Source organism: Rhinolophus hipposideros (genome assembly GCF_964194185.1).
Source record: "Rhinolophus hipposideros genome assembly, chromosome: 18".
NCBI classification, from domain to species: domain Eukaryota; kingdom Metazoa; phylum Chordata; class Mammalia; order Chiroptera; family Rhinolophidae; genus Rhinolophus; species Rhinolophus hipposideros.
In genome coordinates this window covers 57,927,196-57,950,302 of record NC_138064.1, presented here as the reverse complement: position 1 = coordinate 57,950,302, position 23,107 = coordinate 57,927,196, and the positions used below count along the sequence as shown (strand labels likewise).

The window sequence follows — 23,107 nt, the reverse complement described above, 5'->3', positions numbered from 1 at the left end:
GGGCACTAGATTTATCGAGGTGATAGCCGGGAGGGAAGTTGGGGGACATGGTTAAAAAGGTGAAGGGATTAAGAAGTATAAGTTGGTAGTTACAAAATAGTCATGGAGATGTGAACTAAAGCATAGGGAATGTGGTCAATACTACAGTAATAACTATACATAATGCCAGGTGGGCACTAGACTAGTCAGGGGGATCACTTCTTAAATTACATAAATGTCTAACCACTATGCTGTACACTTGAAGTTAATATAAAATAATATTGAATATCAACTGTAATTGAAAATTTTAAAAGGGAAAGGTGAAGGAGAATAAGAGCTCCAAATTTCCAGGTATAAAACAAATAAGGCACGAGGATGTAACGTACAGCTAAGGGAATATAGTCAATAATATTGTGATACCGTCGTTCAGTGTCAGATGGTTGCTTACTTAGGACGATCGTTTCTTTAGGTATATAAATGTTGAATAAATATAGCGTACACCTGAAAATAATAAAATACTGCATGCTAGCTACATTTTAATAAAAACCTTTAAAAAAAAAAGGCATGGGAAAGTGGGTGGGATGGGGAACAGGAGGAGAACCTTCTGACAGAAACAATCCTGATTCCCGTTGTTATTTGTAGTTATATGATTGTAGTAATAAGAATTAGTTTTTCAAAGCTAAAAAAGTTTCATGGCCTGGGTAGCAAGCCAGTTCTTTGGCTCTTAGCTTAGTTCAGACATTTTATCCAATGCAATCTATGGAATTGTCCACTCCTAACACTACTGAATTTGAAGAGCTTTACAGTTATAGTGTAGGTCTACTATAATTTGATACAGCTTCTAACACTACTGCCTCAATCGTTACAAACAAAGGGTTCCCGTTTGAATGATTTCCCGTTCTAGAATCATTCAACACAATCTTCACTCATTTCCTCCACGGGAAGCTTCTCTCAGAGATGTTTACTGTTTAACCAGGATGTGTTTCAATTCCCCAGGACAAAAAGAACAGGTAGCCCTTAGGCATAGGCAACCCCTACCAGGCTTCCCCCAGGGCTTGTTGACTCCAGAACCTGGGATTAGTGATGGAGCTGGCTAGGTTCCAGCCAAGAATTGAAGGTCCTTGTGAATTAGGAAATGGGAAATAAGCTGCTCCTTTTCTTTCCTGATACCCCTTCAATTTGCCCATCAGTCATTTGTTGTTAAACTTGCCTTGACAATGATGCCTTGACAATGTTAATATAGTTCTAACATAAAATAGTGTTTAAAAAAATTTAAGACATTGTTCCAAACAACTGCTTTTTTTTTTTTTTTTCATTTTTGACCGTGTCTTTTGCCTCAGTGTTCCTTTGATTAGAGGCTATACTTTTGGTTTCTATCAGGTGGCACCTTGAAGAAGTCTTCTTAGAGCTCAAGGATGGTGAGCAGATTCCTGTGTTCAAGCACAGTGGGGGAAATGGTAATGAAGTAAAAAAGGAGTAAAGGTGATTAAAAAGACCCATCTTTCTCCAAGTACGGCCTTCCCCCATCACCATGTACCCTCCATGGCGTTAAGCCAGTTTTCCAGCCATCAGGAGGATGATTGTATATGCTGGCATGTGGTAATTTTGGTATAATTCTAATTTGACAGTGAATACTATTGAAGTTTTACTTAATTAAAAAGAAATGTTTACTGTAAGTTTATAATTATTTGACAATTCTCTGTACAAAAGCACAGAATAAAAGAAATCATTATTAATAAAAATGTCTGTTGATTTTTGCTGGTGCCATCTCTTTTCTTTTCCTCTCCGCACATGCTCCCCATAGTTTTCAGCTCCATCAATGAGAAAAACGAGGTTTACTAAAGAGGTTTTTAGTTGTCAACATTAGAATGCTGAGGAAGAACAGTCTTTTGTTGTGGTCATTCTGTGAATTTATATTGTTAAGTAGCTAGCTTGTGGACAGTCTCATTTTGGAATTTTTTTTTTTTTTGCTTCGTTGCTTTATTTTCTTATTTCTTAATAAGAAAATAATAAGAATAATAAGAATATTTTCTTATTTATTTAGTCACCAACTGTCTGCCTTTGAGTAAAGCAAAATAACTGCTTTACTCAGACATTTTGAAAACTAAAAAAAATTGTATGTGTACATAAGCACATGTAAAACCTAGGAAACTTAGCTAACAGGTCCCTAATCCTTCGAGGTTAAGTTGTTGCTTTCCAGACAATTTAACCACATGTCAGAGAACCCTACCTTTAGGGTTTTTTTTTTAGTATTATAAGAAGACTATATTATGAAGCCAAAGATCTTCCTTGCCTCTGAGCACCAGAGTCTACAAAAACCAGAAACCTCGTAACTTTGCTTTGCAAAGGCCAGTTTAACCCTCTTAGTATTACAGGCTTAATGCAATTATAATTGCCCACGAAAAAGGATGTTCATGAGCTCTTTTCCCTCATTCTTAATATCCATTAGAGAGAAGTGTCTCAGAAAAAACTAAGTTTAAACATGCTGGTAGAGTATAAGGCTCTTAATCTTTGGAAATTATTCTGGATTTTTGTTTCTTTAAAAATATGTCTTTTGAATAGATTATGCAGTGAAAAGTCTCTTTCCTTGAGAGCAGTTTTGCTAGTGTTCATTGATAAATATTACAACCTATAGAATCTTCAAATAAATGGTAGAACACTGTATACACAGTGTGTGTATTGCTTTATTCTCTAAAAATTGCATACTATTCTCATGTATATGTCAATTTCGTATTGCTTCATATCTATTTTCTAACATCTTTCAGTTCCTTTCAGTGTTTGCTAGGTTTCTTGAAGGGTTTTGTTTGTTTGTTTGTTTATTGCTGTGGCCAAATCATAGAAAACCAGGGACTGTGTGGGCCATCTGTTCTGAAGTAAAAGCAAGTCACAGTTTTTGTTTGTATAGGATTTGAAATGAGAGGCTTTTCTAACCCAACTAACAGGAAATAGTGTTATGTAGTGAAAAGCTCCGTGATTTCTATTTGAAAGCCACCATCTTGGGTATTTTTTCCAGTTAAGTTTACTTCCATGCATGTACTTACTGCCTTCATGGGCGATTGTGAATAGGCTAGGACCTATTCATTACAGTAGACATTGATTCCCTTTTCTTTAAGCATAGCAATGTCTATTTGCAGCCCACTACTTCCTATATACCCAGTAATCACTGACTCAGCCATTGATTCCCATTAACTACTTTGATGACACCTTGGATAATGCACATTGTCATCAGAGGAAAAAGGGGCTTTTTACCATGAGTGGAGTTTGAGCAAGTGCCCCCAGCGCATCCCAAAAAAGGGACAACTGAATGACTAGAGAAAGGACTTTACTAGAATTGTTAATTAAAGCTTTATAAAGACCGCAGAAGAGATCACAACCAACAAATTACAGCCAACAAATGGTAGCATTATTCCCATGCGCCTTTACAAGATGTGGCATGGTCCCCACTCATAAGTTGCTTACCATAAGTGGATGGGGAAGGCCTGGAGAGTTACAGAGTACTATAATACTGTACCAAAAGAGTTTCAAGCAGTGATGCTAAAATGGTGTAGAGGAAAATGGTACTGAACAGGAGGAATCCAAGAGGCAGTATGGAGGGAGTGGTGTCCCAGTGGGCCTTGAAGTCTAACATTCTGATAAGCAGACATAATGGAGTGCCTTGCAAGTAGGAAGAACAGCATGAAAAAAGTCTCAGCAGGGGGAAAAGTGACCTATGGCCCAGAAATAAGATACCCAATTTGGCCAGTGTATAGGTAAGCTGAAGTCATAGTAAAGCCCATTAAGGTTAGTTGTCCATAGTGTGAATGCCAGCATTAGCATTTTGCATGCAGCCTGTGGTCATCATCATATATTTGGGAGTAAGTATATGATTCTACTGCTAATGAAGGTTTAAGGGATCATGCTAGAGAGTGATGGCAGAAGCATGATGGTGTGAGGAGTCCCTTTGATCTCTCTCTTTGAAGTTCCAACAAGTTAAACAGCTATAATTCAACAGAGGATTCCATGCGCAAACATGTCTGAGAGATCCGTGCATCCAAACATCTGAAGGTGGGCAAATAGGGGCAAAACGGGAGGAGAGAAGGGAAAGTGCAGGAATGGTGCTGTGGATATAGTCCACAGCTCACTGCAGTCTTGGGAGAGGAGGATTCAGGCTGTAGGTGTACAGTTTGGTGATCCCAAACATTCCCAAACATTCCTGCCTGAGTGATCAACATATAATATGGCTGAACCCAGTGATCAGGGTAGAGACGAGTTACAGATGTACAACAGTTGTATTCTAGCAGCCACCATTTCCAGGCAGAAAACAGGAACAGAGCCTTGTGAGTCACCCCACCTTCCAAATCTCACTTCCCCGCACCCTACAAGATCTAGCAGGAAGCCTCAGAAAAACTACCAGTGAATTCCGGGTTACAAAGCAGAATATCTACAACCCCGAGAACTGGAGAGAGTGTTCCTGAGCAGCAGACACACTGCACCTAAACCCAGTGACAAGGATGGAGCTACAGAGGCAACACAGCTGAGGTCTGGGAGTCGCTGTTAATGGGAAAAGAACAAAGCCACAAACACCACAGCAGCCACTTCCAGCCCACCCCACCCAACCCTACCCTTTGTGGCTGACTCCAGTAGTGCCACCTGGGACAGCTCAGCACAGCACTGCAACTGGATACGGGCAGCACTGGGGTGTTAGGGTCTTAGAACCCCATCACCCACCACACTTTCCCATGGGGGTGGTGCTTGAGACCGAAGTACTGTGGTCACAGAGGAGATACCTCTCCAGGGAATACAAGTCATCTCTCACCACCCAGCAGAGATGGGAAAAACCAGCCAGAGCAGTGCAAGAGAAAATAAAATGCTACAGCACCACCTACTGGAAAACGAAAGAAAGATGTCTTCTTATCAAGCAGAATTCACTACTATAGATGCCTAGGCAGAGAAATAATCCATCAAATATCATGAACAACCAAGGTAACAAGGTAGCTCAGAAAGAAAATGAAAAATCTCCACAAAACAACCTTAAAGAAATAGAAATGTGACTTAAATAACAAATTCAATATTGCAGTTATGAAAAAACTCAGTGAATTGCAAGAAAACTCAAGCAGATTAATGAACTCAGAAATAAAACCAATGAACAAAAGGAATACTAAAGAAATTGAAATTTTAAACAAGAACCACTTAAGCCCCACCATTTGGCCCCACAGACCCAGAACCCACCATCCCACAACTGAATAACCTGCCAGGCTCTCACGTGTGCCATGTCTGGTTCCTCCAGCGTCATTTCTATGAAGAAAGTGGTTCAACAGCTGTGGCTGGAAGCTGGGCTCACCTGTGTGAAGGTTCCCACGCAGCTATAGATTTGAAACAATTCTGTGCAGAATGCTCAACATGACCACCTGCTGACCGGAGTATCTTCAAGTACGAATCCCTTCAGAGCTCAGAAAGTCTGTTTCTTTTTGTAGTGAAACTAATCTTTAGAGGTTTTATAAATCACTTTTCGTGAACAGTTAATATTCAAAGGAGAGCTAAATCTGATGAGAAAAAAAACTGGAGTAGCAATGCTTATAGCTGACAAAGTGGACTTTAAAATGAAGGATATATTAAAAGACAAGATGGACACTACATAATAGTAAAGGGATCGATCCAACAAGAGGATATAACCCTGGTAAATATCTATGCACCCAACATAGGAGCACCAAAATATATAAAACAGATATTGGCTGACATAAAGACAGAGATCAACAGTAACACTATCATAATAGGGGACTTCAACATACCACTGACAACAAGAGACAGATCCTCCAGATGGAAAATAAATATGAAAACAGCAGCCTTAAATGACACATTGGACCAGTTGGATTTGTTTGATATTTTTAGAGCATTTCACACCAAAGCTGCAGAATACAGTCTTCTCAAGTGCACATGGAAAATATTCCAAGGTAGACCACATGTTAGGCCAAGAAAGCAGGTCTCAATAAATTTAAGAAAGTTGAAATATCAAGTTTCTTCTCTGACCACAGTACAATGAAATTAGATATCAATTACAAGACAAAAACTGGAAGACACATAAATACATAGAGGCTGAATAACACGTTACTAATTAATGAATGGATCAATAATGAGATCAAGGAAGAAATCAAAAGATATCTCAACACAAATGAAAATAAAAACACAATGACCCAAAAATCTACGGGCTGCAGCGAAAGCAGTCTTAAGAAGGACGTTCATGGCAATGCAGTCCTACCTAAAGAAACGAGAAAAATCACAAATCAACAATTTATCCTTACACTTAAAGAATCTGGAAAAAGAACAGCAAAATAAACCCAAAGGGAGTACAAGGAAGGAGATAATAAAGATCAGAGCTGAAATAAATGAAAGAGACCAAAAAAAAAAAAAAGATACAAAAGATCAATGAAACTAAGAGGTGGTTTTTTGAGAAGGTAAACAAAATCGACAGACCTTTAGCCAGACTCATAAAAAAAAAAAAAACACAAAAAAACAAAGTTAATAAAATCAGAAATGAAAGAGGAGGAGTAACGACAGACACCACAGAAATACAAAAGGAATTAAGAAAATAGTATGAGCAACTATACACCAACAAATTAAACAATCTGGAAGAAATGGGTAATTTTCTAGAAGCATACAAGCTTCTAAGGCTAACTCAAGAAGAAACGGACAACCTGAATAGACTGATTGCTACTAGGGAAGTTGAATCAGTAATCAACAAACTCCCAAAAAACAAAAGCCCTGGACCGGATGGCTTTACAGGTGAATTTTATAAAACATTCAAAAAAGAATTATCACCTATTCTCCTTAAACTATTCCAAAAAATTCAGAAGGACGGAAGGCTTCCAAACACTTTTTACAAGGCCACTATCACCCTGATCCCAAAATCAGACAAAAACATTGCAAAAAAAACAAAAACAAAAACAAAAATCTGCAGGCCAATATCCCTAATGAACATAGGTGCAAAAACCCTCAACAAAATATTAGCAAACAAAATTCAGCAAAACATTAAAAAGATGATAAACCATGATCAAGTGGGAGTCATTCCTGGTATGCAAGGGTGGTTCAACATCTGTAAATCAATTAACGTGATACACCACATTATCAAAATGAAAAATAAAAATATGGTCATACCAATAGATGCAGAAAAAGCATTTGACAAAATCCAACAGCAACTTATGATAAAAACTCTTAAGAAAATGGGAATATAGATAAAGAAATTGTGGTATATGTACACAATGGAATACTATTCAGCAGTAAGAAAAGATGATATAGGAACATTTGTGACAACATGGATGGATCATGAGAGTATAATGCTAAGCAAAATAAGTTAGACAGAAAAAGCAGAGAACCCTATGATTTCACTGATATGTGGTACATAAACCAAAAACAACAAAAGAACAAGACAAACAAATGAGAAACAAAAACTCATAGATAAACAATAGTTTAGTGGTTACCAGAGGGTGAAGGGGGATGGGGGGAGGGAGATGAAGGTAAGGGGGATCAAATATATGGTGATGGAAGGAGAACTGACTGGGTGTTGAACACAATGGGATTTATAGATGATGTAATACAGAATTGTACACCTGAAATCTATGTAATTTCACTAGCAATTGTCACCCCAATAAATAAATTTTTAAAAAGTGGGAATAGAGGGATCATATCTCAACATAATAAAGGCCATATATGATAAACACACAACTAACATCATGCTCAATGGGGAAAAGCTAAAACCATTCCCCTTAACATCAGGAACAAGACAAGGTTGCCCACTTTCTCCACTTCTATTCAACATAATTCTGGAAGTTCTAGCCACAGCAATCAGACAAGAAAAAGAAATAAAGGGCATCCAAATTGGTAAGCAGGAAGTAAAATTGGCATTATTTGCAGATGACATGGTACTATATAGAGAGAAACCCAAAGACACCACCAAAAAACTATTAGAACTGATAAATGAATTTAGTAAAGTAGCAGGATACAAAGTTAATATTCAGAAATCAGTTGCATTTGTATACACCAATAATAAACTATCAGAAGGAAAAATTAGGAAAACAGTCCCATTTACAATTGCCTCAAAGACTATGAAATACCTAGGAATAAATTTAACCAAAGAAGTAAAAGAGCTGTACTCAGAAAATTATAAGACACTGAAGAGAGAAATTAAAGAATATACAAATAGATGGAAACACATGCCATGCTCATGGATGGGAAGAATTAATGCAGTTAAAATATCTATACTGCCTAAGGCAATGTACAGATTCAACGCAATTCCTATCTAACTACCAAGGACATTTTTCACAGAAATAGAACATACAATCCTAAAATGTATATGGGACCATAAAAGACCCCAGATATCCTAGGCAATCTTGAGAAATAAGAACAAAGTGGGAAGTATCACAATACCTGACATCAAATTATACTACAAGGTTAATGTAATGAAAACAGCATGGTACTGGCATAAAAACACGTACAGATCAATGGAACAGAAAAGGGAGCCCAGAAATAAATCCATGCCTGTATGGTCATTTAATCTACAACAGTGGAAGCAAGAATTTACATTGGGGTAAAGACAGTCTATTCTACAAATGGTGCTGGGAAACCTGATAGACACATTAAAAAAAAAAATGAAGCTGGACACTTCCTTACACCAAATACAAGAATAAATTCAAAATGGATTAAAGACTTAAATGTAATATCCAGAACAATAAAACTCCTAGAAGAAAATATAGGAAGAAAGTTTGCAGACATTACCTTTAGTAATATCTTTACTGATATATCCCCTTGGGCAAGGGAAGTAAGAAAAATAAATATATGGTATTACGTCAAACTAAAAAGGTTTTTGACAGCAAAGGAAACCATCAATAAAACAAAAAGGCATCCTACTAAATGGAACAAGATGTTTGTCAATGATATATCTGATAAGAGGTTAATATCCAAAATTTGTAAAAAACTTAACACCAAAAATACAAACAACTCAATTAAAAACTGGGCAGAGGACATGAAGAGACATTTTTCTAAAGAGGACATGGAGATGGCCAACAGACATGAAAAAATGCTCAACCTCACGAATCATTAGAGAAATGCAAATAAAAACTACAATGAGATACCACCTCACCCCAGTCCAAATGGCTATAATCAATAAATCAACAAACAACAAGTGTTGGTGAGAATGTGGAGAAAAGTGATCCCTCATGCACTGCGGGTGGTATTGCAGATTGGTGCAGCCACTTATGGAAATCAGTATGGAGGTATCTCAAAAAACTGGAAATGGAATTACCTTATGACCCAGCAATTCCACTCCTAGGTTTCTATCCAGAGAAATCCAAAACACTAATTCGAAAAAATGTATGCACCCCTATGTTTATTGCAGCACTATTCACAATAGCCAAGACATAGAAACAACCGAAATGTCCATCAATAGATGATTGGATGAAGAAACTGTGGTACATTTATACAACAGCTTTTACTCGGCTGTAAAGAAGAATGCAGTCTTACCATTTGCAATGATATAGATGGAACTAGAGAATATTATGCTAAATGAAATATGTCAGATGGAAAAAAACAAATATCATATGATCTCACTTATGTGTGGAATCTAAAGAATAGAATAAATAAACAAACTAATCAGAAACAGTCTCAGAGATATAGAGGAAAAACTGAGGGTTGCTAGATAGGGGGTGGGGGTTGGGATGAGGGAGAAGGTGAGGGGATTAGAAAGCACAGTTGGTAACCACAAGATTGCCACGCGGCTACAAAAGACAGTTTGGGGAATATAATCAATGTAAAGATTTTGTAGGGTATCCGATGGGCATTTGTCTTATTAGGGAGACCACTTCAGGGTCCGTGTAGATGCCCAATCACTGTGCTGTACAACCTGAAGCTGAAGCTGAATAATAATATCAAATATATATATATATATATATATATATATATATATATATATATATATATAGACAAGAACTGGAGTATAGCATGAGGAATAGAGACAGTGGAAATGTAATGGCTATATGTGATGTCAGAGGGGTAGTAGATTAGGAGAGAGGGTTTATCACTTTGTGAGGGATATAAATGTCTATTTCATTGTTTTGTATACCTGAAGCTCAAAAAAAATCCAAGTAGAAATTCTGGAGCTGAAGAACTCAATAAAAGAGATGAAGAATCAAATAGCAAGCTTAGGAAATCAAGCTGACCAGACAGAGGAAACAATTAGTGATATCAAAGATAGAAATCTGGAAATGATGGAGATGAAAGACGAGAGAGACTTAAAAGTTAAAAGAAATAAATTTAAAAAAATAAAAAACAAATTAAAAACAACTTTACAAGAACTATCAGACTCGATCAGAAAGAACCATGTAAGAATAATGGGTAAAGCAGAAAAGGAAGACAGGGAGAAGGGAACAGAGAGCTTATTCAAACAAATAGTCAAGGAGAACTTCCTAAACCAATGGAAAGAACTGGATCCTGAATCCAAGAAGCAAGCAGAACACCTAATTACCTCAATCCTAACAGGCCTTCTTTAAGGCACATTATATTGAAGCTGTCAAAAAGTAATGACAAAGAAAACATTCTCAAAGCAGCAAAGGAAAAGAAGATGGTACCCTACAAAGGAAAGCCCATTAGATAATCCTCAAATTTTTCAGCAGAAACTACAAGCAAAGAGGGAGTGGAATCAAACACTCAAACTAATGAAAGAAAAATTACCAAGAATAATATATCTATGAAAGTTATCCCTTTGATATGAAAGAGGAATCAAGATCTTTCCAGACACACAGAAGCTGAGAGAACAAGGCCTGCATTACAAGAAATACTGAAGGGGGTTTTTCTACCAGAAACAAAAAGACAAAGGATACAACACTATGAGTAAGATGACAGACAGAAGCAGGAAATGGCAATCCCTATTCAGAATAGGGCATTGTATACTTAAATATAGAGATTAAAGCAGGTGAAAACATAAAAGAAAAAGAGAAGACAATTGGTACTGCAATTCAAAATTCAACTGACAGCATAAATGGGATAATTTGTGATAACAAAAATTAAAGGGGTGCGAGGTAAAGGTCTGAATTTGCAAAAGGAAATGGAGATAAGAAGCATGCAGAAGAAAAAGGAGTACTGTATATATGAAACTTTCTTTTACATAAGCATAAAGAAAAAAGTCCAGTATTAGGTGGCTTCACTAGTGAGTTCTACCAAACATTCACAGATGATTTAATACCTATCCTTATATTCTTCCAAACAATTGAAGATGAAGCAATACTTCCCATCTCATTTTATGAGGCCAACATTATCCTGACACCAAAACACAGGAAGGATAACACCAAAAAAGAAAACTACAGACAAATATATGAATACAGATGAAAAAATCCTAAACAAAATACTAGCAAATCAATACATCACAATCAACTGGGGTTCTCCAGGAACACAAGGATCGTTCAACATATGCAAATCGATCAAATTATTTTTGTAATTTCAACCATATGAAAAGATAAAATACTGCCATTTGCGACATGAATAGATCTTGAAATTATTATGTTAAGTGAAATAAGTAAAAAAGTCAAGAACCATATGATTTCACTCATATGTGGGACATAAAACTGAAAGCAACAAACGAACAAGACAAGCAAACATAAACTCATGTACACAGACAACAGTTCAGTGGTTAACAAAGAATAAGGGTGGAGGGGGATAGAAGAGGGTAAAGAGGTCAATATATGGTGATGGAAGAACTGACTCTGGGTGGTGAACACACAATGCAATATTTACATGATGTATTATAGAATTATATTCTTGAAACCTATATAGTTTTACTAACCAACATCACTCCAATAAATTTAATTTAAAGAGGCCATGCTGAATGTGTGTTGTATGACTTTCAAATAAATGACAAATTTTCCTGTCATTTGGTCCATTTTTCTATAATTAGAAAATTCTTCCTAACTTTCTTCCCTCTTGCTATCCTCCATTCAAAAATTCAGGGATTTAATAATACCTGAAAAGACAAGGCTTTATTACTGCCATTTTTGGTAAAGTTGCATAAAACAAAGCTAGAGCTGAAATAAATTACAGGTAACTCGTGTATAACAGCGGCTGTTATGTTCCTAAAAATGTTGTGTTATGTGAATCCATGTTATATGAAATGAGCTAGTACAAAAAAGAGGGTTATGCTCCAAAAGTTAAAAAAAAACTTATATTTTTATAATTAAGAAAAAATATATTAAAGCAATTTTCACCAAAAATGTAACATTAATATATATTAAATAATATTTTCTTCATCATCATTACTAAGTTTTTATTATGTTCCATGTTGTTCGGGGATTTCCCTAATTTAGAATGAGATATTTTTTGCTCTTAAAAGCTCTTATTACACTCCGTGTTGTTCGGTCATTTCTCTAATTCTCAAACCGTTTTAGAATGAAACCGTGTTCTAGGATACCATGTTATATGAGGTGTTTTCAGTTTGTCCGTTAAAAAAAAAATGAATAAATATTTAGCAATTGCTTGTCTTACGGGTGAGGTAATGTTTATACTGTTTGTTGGGATTCCAGGGCAAAAGATAATATATACACAAGAGGTCTGATTACTGGGGTTGTGGAGAGGTCAAGAGGGAAGCAGGCAGGTGATAGGAAAACCACAAGAAGATTCTCACCTGCTTAGCAACCTGTTCACAGACCAGGCTTTTCTGTCATCTGATTTCAGCAGAGTTGTTCAGTTGAAGGTACTGTCAGGATTGTGTACAGGAAAACTGACATTTTATGATCCAGCATAAAAAAGTGGAAGATGAAACTATTAAAAACATGCCTCTCAGGCACAGGTATGTATCACAGATCACATGTCATTTATTAAATTCCTTTTGTTATTAAAAGGCCTTTGAAGCAGAAATTACCCCCCCACACACACTACAGAACACTTATCTTTTAAATTTAGCTATCACGTTTGTCAGTTGCCTTGTAGTAATAAGTCATGTTTTACTTTCAGGTTATTTTTTATAAACTGAGAAACTATAGACCAGTCTCCCTTATGAATGTTGTTGCAAATTCTAAGTAAAATATTAGCAAACTGAGTTCAATAATATGTGTAGTATATTGCATTGTTTTTTACAAAATATTTTAATGCCTCTCCTTTGCAGTGCCCTTCTCTATGGGAAGTGTATACGTCCCTGCCTTGTTGAACTTAGGTGTGACCATGTGATTTGTGTTGGCCAATGAATTGTGAGTGGAAGTGACATCCAAGACTTCCGAGTAAACATTTTAATTGCCAGCGCTTGATTCACCATGTCCTCTTCTATCTCTTACCAAAGATCCATAATGTTCCAGATGTGTGTAGCAGAGCTGCCGCTGATCCATAATGGAATATGTAGTATGAATGAGAAAAAACCCTCATTATCCCTTACGATTGGGGGCCATTTGTTACTCCTAGTCTATCTTATTAACAGTGACTAAGGCGGGTTTATTCCAGGAATGCAAGGGTGGTTCAATATTAGGAAATGCATTAATAGAACTAAGGAGGAAAATTATATGATCATTTTTATAGATACTGAAAGGTGTTTGGCAAAAATTAAGTATTCATATTAAAAACTATCAATTAAATGAGAATTAATGGATAATTTATAAGATATCTGTAAATATATACATATATTTCCAAAGCCAGCATCTTACTCAATTGGGAAACTACTAGATGTTTTGCCATTCAAGTTAGAAGCAAGATAAGGATGCACTCTATCTACTACTATTTTAACATTGTATTGTATCCAATGCAATTAGCAAAAAATAAAGTCAAGAGGCCTAAAAATTAGGAAGAGAAAAGCAATTACTCTTTATGTAAATGCTATGATTATATATTTTGCAAAACCCAAAAGAATCTGTGGGAAACTGCAGAGAATTTAGTAAATAGAGGATGTAAGAGTAATGTATAGAAACAGTATTTTTCACATATACAAATAATGACCAATCAGAAGAAGTAATAGAGAGCAGACCCTACTTGTAATAGCAAAACTGAAGCATAACAAAAACTACTTAGGAAAAAACTTAGCATGAAATCTGCAAAACTTATGTGAGAAGTGTTAAAACACACTACTGAAAGATATTAAAGTAGAACTGGACAAATGGAGAGCAATAATATTTCATGGTGTCAGTTGTTCCAGAGTTAATGCGAAACCAATAAAAATATCATAACAAAATGTGATATGTCCATACAACGGAATATTATTTGGCCATGAAGGACTGAAGCACTCATTAGGGATTTTTAAAAACTAGACAAGGTAATTATAAATTCATTTGAAAGAATAAATAAGCAAAGGAAGAGCAGGGAAGGAGGGCTAGTCTTATCAGACACTAAAACATTTATTAAAAAAATAATGAAGTTCTGGCACATGAAGAGACAATGCAATGCCACAGGATAGAAAAATACACAAGTGCATATGAAAATCTGGTTAAGGTAATGGCAACATCTAAATTGAGGGGGGGGAGAGAAGACTTGAAAAATGATGTTAGAACAGCCAGATAGTTATATGCAAAAAGATTAAATTGCTCACCATAAAAATTCCAAATTGATCAAAAATCTAAATGTAAAATAAAACCATATAAGCACTAGCAAAAATAATATGGGTGGATTTTTTTTTTATAACCTGGAAGTGGAGAAATTTTCCTAACATTAGAAATAATAAGGTGAATTGATAAATTTCACCACACAAAACCAGATTTCTGCATATATAAAAATACTAAAAGGAAAGAAAAAATCAAGTGATAAACTGGGGGAAATATTTGCAATTTAAATCATTAAAGTTAATATCCTTAATTTGTAAAGAGCAAAAAATTGAGGAAAACCGTAACCCAATAGAAAAATGGACAAAAGTTATTAATGCATTCACAGAAAAGAAATAAAAGTGAACATATTGAAAAATGCTCAACCTCACTCTTTAAAAGAGTGTAAATTAAAACTATAGGAAGATATCATTTTTCTTCTAGCAAATTGGCAATGATCCCTAAATTTGAGAACCTATTTTCTTGACAGGCTTTGGGGAAACAGGAACTCTTAAATTGCTGCTGGTGACACAAAATGATACAACTACTGTGGAGGGGAACTTGATAATATTTAGAAAATTGTCATGTACATTTATTATTTAACCCACAATCCCACGTCTAAGACTCTATCCCAAAGATACACTCCAAAAATACAAAATGCATTTATATGAGATTATTCAATTCAGTACTATTTGTAATAGCAAAAAACTGGCAAAAATTAAGGTTACATTTACACACAATGAGAAGCACCCATCTTAAAGTGTACAATTCTTTGATTTTTACAAATGCTTGCACCCATGTAATCCATACTCCTATGAAGATAGCAATCATTCCACCCATTGTCCCAGAAAATTACCTTGGGCTCCTTTTTAGTAAAGTCCTTGCTCCTGTTCTGCCCATGAAGGGAACCTTGTGTTGACTTTTCACCATAAATTTATTTTTGGTGTTTGGAATTTGCTTTAAAGCATTCCACGTGCTGGTGAATTTAGATGACAAAATTGTAAATGTTGAAGCTGTTTGATGGATACATGGGGGTTTCTTCTACTGTGTTCTTGTGTGAATTTTTGACTGTCCATTTTTGATGTTAAGTAATTTTCAGTGTTAGTTCAGGGTTAGTCACATTTACTGAGTAATGAGGTCACTAAAACTCTCTTTATGAATCCTTATGATAAACCTTGAATTTTCAAAGTGATATATTAGACAAGCATCGGGACAGCTGAGATAAAACTTCTTCCTTCTCCCCAACATCCACATAGCCTCTGCCTCCCCAGGCTTTTTTCACAAAGCAAGCAATTTCATCTAAGTCAGGGAGGAAATTATGGCAGGGATTTGCTTTAATATGGTGCTATACAAAATAATTTGAGAAATTAGATAAGCAAATTTACTTTTAATAATAACAAATCAAAGAAGGAGGCTTTAAATGTTAAGCATTTAAAAATATACAAAAAAATTGGAAACAGCCCAAATGTCCATCAACAGGTGATAGATAAACAAAATGTGATATGTCCATACAATGGAATATTATTTGGCCATGAAGGAGTGAAGCACTGACACACGCTAAAATGTGAATAAACCTTGAAAGCACAATGCTCAGTGAGAGAAGCTAGACACAAAAGAACACATAGTGTGTGATTTCTTTTATGTGAAATGTCCAAAACAGGCAAATCCACTGAGACAGAAAGTGGGTTAATGATTGCCAGGGACTAGGGGGAAAAAATGGGGAGTCACTGCTAGTGGGGGCAGGACTTCTTTTGGGGATGATGGAATGTTCTGGAAATACAGGTGCTGGTTGGATAATACTCTGAATGTACTAAAAAAAACCACTGAATTATACATTTAAAAAGGGTAAATTATATCTCAATAAAGATATTATAAAAATTGTTTTAAAACCAAAAAATAAATTAAATATACAATAAGTAATAATTCCAAACTACTTGTCACAAACGTCTGTACTTATTTACCCAATAATACCTTATCAAGCTGGGTGGCAGATTTCTTTAGTTATATATGACAGTTTTTTTTCTTCCCGATTTCAGCTGGATGATTTAAATGAGGATAAGAAAGTTACAATATAATTAGGAAGGATATTTTTAAAAGAAAACTTCTAAGAGAATTAAACCACTCTTTGAAAAAATATATGATACTTAAGGCCACTAGCATTTCAAAGGGAAACACATTTTCTGCTTCTATTAAACACATGGGATAAAGGAAGGCAGCTAAGACCGTTGCAAAATTAAAACCATTGAGTTAAAACTTAGTATTTCACCCCCACAAAAGGAACTTGGAAGCAAAGCCTAGTTAGTCTGGGAGTCATTTGCTGAAGCTTTAATGTTAAAGATGATCCTACTGTGTATTAGGTTTGCTATCTAGAAAACAGAGAATTCACTGCTCGTGGGGAAAACTGAGCAAAAGCTGACGCTTTGAAAACACACTAGGGTTCCATATTTAGTGCACATGTTCCAGGGTGGTTCATGGGCATTGCTCTGAGACCCATTTGGAGAGTCTGAGTTATTTACTTCTTCACCAAGGGTTGGGTTCAGCACACTGGTGGTAAAAGTCTGGTGGACTGGTTGTTAGAATCTTGTGATCTTATTTTAACTAGAAAAAAAGGCATTTTTTAAAAAGCTAAATCACTTAATTTCTCTTTTATTGCTGTATTGGTCGGAATAAAAGTTCTCTCTTACCTATCTGTCATCTAAACAATTCCATATATAAAACTAAGAACTTAGATATCTTCCCTGAAAGATATTCATGTAGATGCCACTCTTAAATATAGAGAAACAGAAAGAAGGAAAATACAGTTGAACCTTAAACAACATGGTTTTGAACTGTATGGGTCCACTTTTACGTGGATCCTTTCCTTTCCTTTCCTTTCCTTTCCTTTCCTTTCCTTTCCTTTCCTTTCCTTTCCTTTCCTTTCCTTTCCTTTCCTTTCCTTTCCTTTCCTTTCCTTTCCTTTCCTTTCCTTTCCTTTCCTTTCCTTTCCTTTCCTTTCCTTTCCTTTCCTTTCCTCTTTCCTTTGCTTTCCCCTTTCCTTTCCTTTCCTTTCCTTTCCTTTCCTTTCCTTTCCTTTCCTTTCCTTTCCTTTCCTTTCCTTTCCTTTCCTTTCCTTTCCTTTCCTTTCCCCTTCCCTTCCCTTCCCTTCCCTTCCCTTCCCTTCCCTTCCCTTCCCTTCCCTTCCTTTCCCTTCCCTTCCCTTTCCTTTCCTTTCCTGTTTCAGGTGTACAAAACAATGTAATGGTTAGACATTTACACCCATCACAAAGTGATAACCCCCCTCCCCCAATCTACTACCCCTTGAACATCGTATACAGCTGTTACAATTTGACTGACTCTATTCCCTATGTTGTACTCCACATCCCGTGACTAGATATAAATGTAAATACAAACATATAGATATAAAATTATAGTTGACATTCAATAAATATTCAGCTTCAACTTCAGGTGTACAGAGCAGTGGACAGGCATCTATAGTGTTCATGAAGTGGTCTCCCTAATAAGACAAGTGTCCATCTTACACCCTACAAAATCATTACATTATCATACTCAAACTGCTCAAACTGTCTTTGATATCTTTGTGGCAATATTGTGGCTACCCAATTTATGCTTTCTAATCCCCTCACATTCACCCTCATCCCCGCTCCCCTCCCATCTAGCAACCATCAGTTTTTTTCTCTATATCTCTGAGACTATTTCTCATTTCTCTGTATAGAGACTATTTCTCTATATCTCTGAGACTAATTTCTCATTTATCCTGTTCTTTAGATTCCACGAATAAGTGAGATCATGTGCTATTTGTCTTTCTCCGTCTGACTTATTTTACTTAGCATACTGTTCTCTAGGTTTATCCATATCATTACACATGGTAAGATTTCATTCTTCTTTATGGCCAAGTTGTATAAATGTACCAAAATTTCTTAATCCAGTTGTCTACTGATGGCCATTTTGGTTGTTTCCATGTCTTGGCTATTGTGAATAGCGCTGCAATAAACAGAGGTGCATACATTTTTTTCAATTAGCATTTTTTTGATTTCTCTGGATAGATACCTAAGAGTGGAATTGTTGGATCATAAGGTAGTTCCATTTTCAGTTTTTTGAGATATCTTCACACTGAGTTCCATAGTGTCTTCACCAATCTGCAATCCCACCAATAGTGCACGAGGGTTCTCTTTTCTCCACATCCTCACCAGGATTTGTTGTTTGTCGATTTATTCATGATAGCCATTCTGACCTGAGTGAGTTGGTATCTCACTGTGGCTTTTATTTGCATTTCTCTAATGATTAGTGAGGTTGACCATTTTTTCATAGCTGTTGGCTATCTGTATGTCCTCTTTAGAAAAATGTCTCTTCATGTCCTCTGTCCATGTTTCAATTGGGTTGTTTGTTTTTTTCATTGTTGTTGAGTTGAATGAATTTTTTATAAATTTTAGATATAGCCCCTTATCAGATATATCATTGACAAATATCTTCTCCCGTTTAGTAGGATGCCTTTTTGTTTTATTGATGGTTTCCTTTGCTGTTAAAAAGCTTTTTAGTTTTGATGTAATCCCATATGTTTATTTTTACTTTTGCTTCCCTTGCCTGAAGGGATATATCAGTAAAAATATTACTAAGGGTAATGTCTGCAAATTTACTTCCTGTGTTTTCTTCTAGGAGTTTTATGGTTTCAGATCTTACATTTAAGTCTTTAATCCATTTTGAATTTATTCTCATATATGGCGTCAGGAAGTGGTTCAGCTTCATTTTTTTGCATGTGTCTGTCCAGGTTTCCCAGCACCATTTATTGAATAGACTGTCTTTACCCCACCGTAAATTTTTGCTTTCATTATCATAGATTAAATGACCAGATAGGCATAGATTTATTTCTGGGCTCTCTATTCTGTTCCATTGATCTATGTGTCTGTTTTTATGCCAGTACCATGCTGTTTTTATTATTATAGCCTTGTAATATGATTTGATGTCACATACTGTGATACAGATCACTTTGTTCTTATTTCTCAGGATTGCTGTGGCTATTGGGGGTCTTTCATGGTTCCATGTAAATTTTAGGGTTATATGTTCTATTTCTGTGAAAAATGTCATTGGTAGTTTGATAAGTATTGTGTTGTATACATACATACACACATATCTATGTGTGTGTGTGTGTGTGTGTGTGTGTGTGTGTGTGTGTGTCTTAGATAGTATGGGCATTTTAACTATATTAATTCTTCCTATTCATGAGCATGGTATGTGTTTATGTGTTTCCATTTATTTTTATGTTCTTTAATTTCTCTCTTCAGTGTCTTACAATTTTCTGAGTACAGGTCTTTTACTTCTTTGGTTAAATTTATTCCCAAGTATTTTATTTGTTTTGAAGCAATTGTAAATGGGATTCTTTTCTTAATTTCTTCTTCTGATAGTTTATTATTGGTGTATACAAATACAGCTGATTTCTGAATATTAATTTTGTATCCTGCTACTTTACTAAATTCATTTATCAGTTCTAATAGTTTTGGGGTGGAGTCTTTGGGGTTCTCTCTATATAGTATTATGTCATCTGCATATAATGACAGTTTTACTTCGTCCTTTCCAATTTGGATTCCTTTTATTTCTTTTCCTTGTCTGATTGCTGTGGCTAGAACTTCCAGAACTATATCGAATAAAAGTGGTGAAAGTAGGCAATCTTATGTTGTTCCTGATCTTACCGGGAACGGTTTCAGCTTTTCCTCATTGAGTATGATGTTAGCTGTGTGTTTATCATATATGGCCTTTATTATGTTAAGATATGGTCCCTCTATTCCCACTTTGCTAAGAGTTTTTCTCATAAATGGCTGCTGGATTTTGTCAAATGCTTGTTCTGCATCTATTGATATGACCATATGATTTTTATTTTTCATTTTGTTAATTTGGTGTTTCACATTAATTGATTTGCGGATATTGAACCACCTTGCATACCAAAAGTGAATCCCACTTGATCATGTACATGATATTTTTAATGTGTTGCTGAATTCTGTTTGCTAATATTTGTTGAGAATTTTTGCATCTACGTTCATTAGAGATATCAGCCTGTATTTTTCTTTTCTTTTTTTCTTTTTTTGTAATGTCTTTGTCTGGTTTTGGGATGAGGGTGATAGTGGTCTTGTAGAAAGAATTTGGGAACCTCCACCCTTCTGGATTTTTTGGAATAGTTTGAGGAGAGTAGGTATTAATTCTTTTTGGAATGTTTGGTAAAATTTACCTGTAAATACATCTGATCCAGGGCTTTTGTTTGTTGGGAGCTTGTTGATTACTGATTCAATTATCCTGGTAGTGATCAATCTATTCAGATTTTCTGTTTCTTCTTGATTCAGCTTTGGAAGGCTGTATGCTTCTAGAAAATTATTCATTTCCTTCAGATTGTCTAATTTGTTGGCATATAGTTGCTAGCAATATTTTCTTAAAATTTTTTTTGTATTTCTGTGGTGTCTGTTCTCACTACTCCTTTTTCATTTTAGATTTTATTAATTTGGGAACTCTCTTTTTCTTGATGAGTCTGGCTAAAGGTTTGTCAATTTTGTTTATCTTTTCAAAAACACAGTTCTTGGTTTCATTGATATTTTGTATCTTTTTTTTTTGTCTCTATTTCATTTATTTCCACTCTGACCTATGTTATTTTCTTCCTTGTACTCCCTTTGAGTTTATTTTACTATTCTTTTTCCAGTACTCCTTAGGTATAAAGATAACCTGTTGATTTGAGATTTTTCTTGTTTCTTTAGGTGAGTCTGCATTGCTATGAATTTCTCTCTTAGGACTGCTTTCAGTGTGTCCCTTAGATTTTGGATTGTTGTGTTTTCATTTTCATTTGTTTCAAGGTATCTTTTTATTTCTTCCTTGGTTCATTGTTGACTCATTATTCAGTAACATGTTGTTCAGTCTCCATGTATTTGTGTGTTTTCCAGTTTTTTTTTCTTGTAATTGATTTCTAATTTCATAGCACTGTGGTCAGAGAAGATGCTTGATATGAGTTCAATTTTCTTAAATTTATTTAAACTTGTTTTGTGGCCTAACATGTGATCTATCTTGGAAAATGTTCCATATGCGCTTCAGAAGAATGTATATTCTGCAGCTTTGTTGTGAAATGCTCTAAAAATACTGATTAAATTCAACGAGTCTAGTGTGTTATTTAAGGCCACTGTTTCTGTATAAATGTTCTGTCTGGAGGATCTGTCCATTAGTGTCAATGGTGTGTTAGAAGTCCCCTACTATGATAGTGTTATTGTTGATCTCTGTCTTTATGTCAGTCAGTATCTGTTTTTTTATATTTAGGTGCTTCTATGTTGGGTGCATAGATGTTTACTAGGGTTACATCCTCTTGTTGGATTGATTGCTCCCTTTATTATGTAGTGTCCTTTTTTGTCTTTTATTATAGTCTTCGTTTTAAAGTCTATTTTGTCCTATATAAGAATTGCTACTCCAGATTTTTTCTTATTTCCATTTGCATGAAACATCTTATTCCACCCTTTACTTTCAGTTTGTGTGTGTGTTTTGATCTGAGGTGGGGCTCTTGTAGACAGCATATGCAAGGGTCTTGTTTTCTTATCCACTCAGCCACCCTATGTCTTTTGATTGGAGCATCAATCCATTTACATTTAATGTGGTTATTGATAGGAACATAGTTATTGCCATTTTTGTTATTTTATTTCTGGTCTTCATTTCTTGTTAGTTGGTTTTTCATCTTTCTTCTGCTTAAAGAAGCCCCTTTAACATTTCCTGTAATACTGGCTTGGTGGTAATTAATTCCTTTAGTTTATTCTTTTCTGGGAAGTTCTTGACCACTCCTTCAACTTTAAATGATAGCCTTGCTGGAAAGAGTAATCTATGTTATAGGCCTTTGTTTTTTTCATTATTTTGAATATTTTCTGCCACTCCCTGCAAAGTTTCTGTAGAAAATCAGCTGATAGTCTTAAGGGAGTTCCCTTGTAAGTAATTTGCTGTCTATTTCTTGCTACTTTTAGGATTCTCTTTGTGTTTTTAACCTTTGCCCTTTTAACTAAGATGTATCTTGGTGTGGGCCTGTTTGGGTTCATCTTGTTTGGAGCTCTCTGTGCTTCCTGGGCTTGTATGTCAATTTCCTTCACCAGGTTATGGAAGTTTTGGGTCATTATTTCTTCAAATATGTTCTTGATTCTCTGCTCTCTTCTTCTTCTGGTATTCCTATGATGTGCATGTTGTTGCACTTGATGTTATCCCTCACGTTTCTTAAACTATTTTCATTGGTTTTTATTCTTTTTATTTTTGTTCTCTGATTCAATGAAGTCTGCTCTTTGTCTTCTAAATCACTCATTCAATCCTCTGCTTCATCTAATCTGCTAGTGATTCCTTCTAGTGTATTTTTCCCTGCAGTTATTGTATTTTTTATTTCTGACTGGTTATTTTTAATGGTTTCTGTAGCCTTCTTTATGCTTCCTATCTCTTTGTTGAAATTCTTACTAAGTTCCTTCATCATTCTCATCAACATTGTTTTAAACTGTATCTGGTAGGTTGATTGCTTCCATTTCATTTAGTTCCATTTCTGGAGTTTTTTCTGTTCTTTTATTTTGGACATGTTTCTTTGTTTCCTCATTCTGGCTGTCTCTTTGTGTTTGTTTCTATGTATT

At 35.4% G+C, this 23,107-nt stretch overlaps 1 protein-coding gene and 1 pseudogene across 11 annotated transcripts in view; both read left to right on the top strand.

Annotated features, from left to right (window-relative positions):
• COA1 (cytochrome c oxidase assembly factor 1) overlaps positions 1–5,097 on the top strand; it is a 34,734-nt gene extending 29,637 nt beyond the window's left edge. For 9 of the 10 annotated variants that reach the window (XM_081080039.1, XM_081080041.1, XM_081080048.1 and 6 more), the window contains one exon: positions 1,360–5,097. In XM_081080039.1, the coding sequence (XP_080936165.1) occupies positions 1,360–1,459 (100 nt within the window). In that variant the 3' untranslated portion in view covers positions 1,460–5,097. Of the gene's footprint in view, positions 1–1,319 lie in introns of all 10 variants that reach the window. The other variant, XM_081080040.1, reaches the window with a different exon arrangement.
• A 131-nt stretch (positions 5,098–5,228) lies between these two features.
• Positions 5,229–5,432, top strand: LOC308510565 (guanine nucleotide-binding protein G(I)/G(S)/G(O) subunit gamma-5-like; annotated as a pseudogene). Its single transcript has one exon. The product of its transcript is annotated as a guanine nucleotide-binding protein G(I)/G(S)/G(O) subunit gamma-5-like (transcript).
• Positions 5,433–23,107: the final 17,675 nt, after the last annotated feature.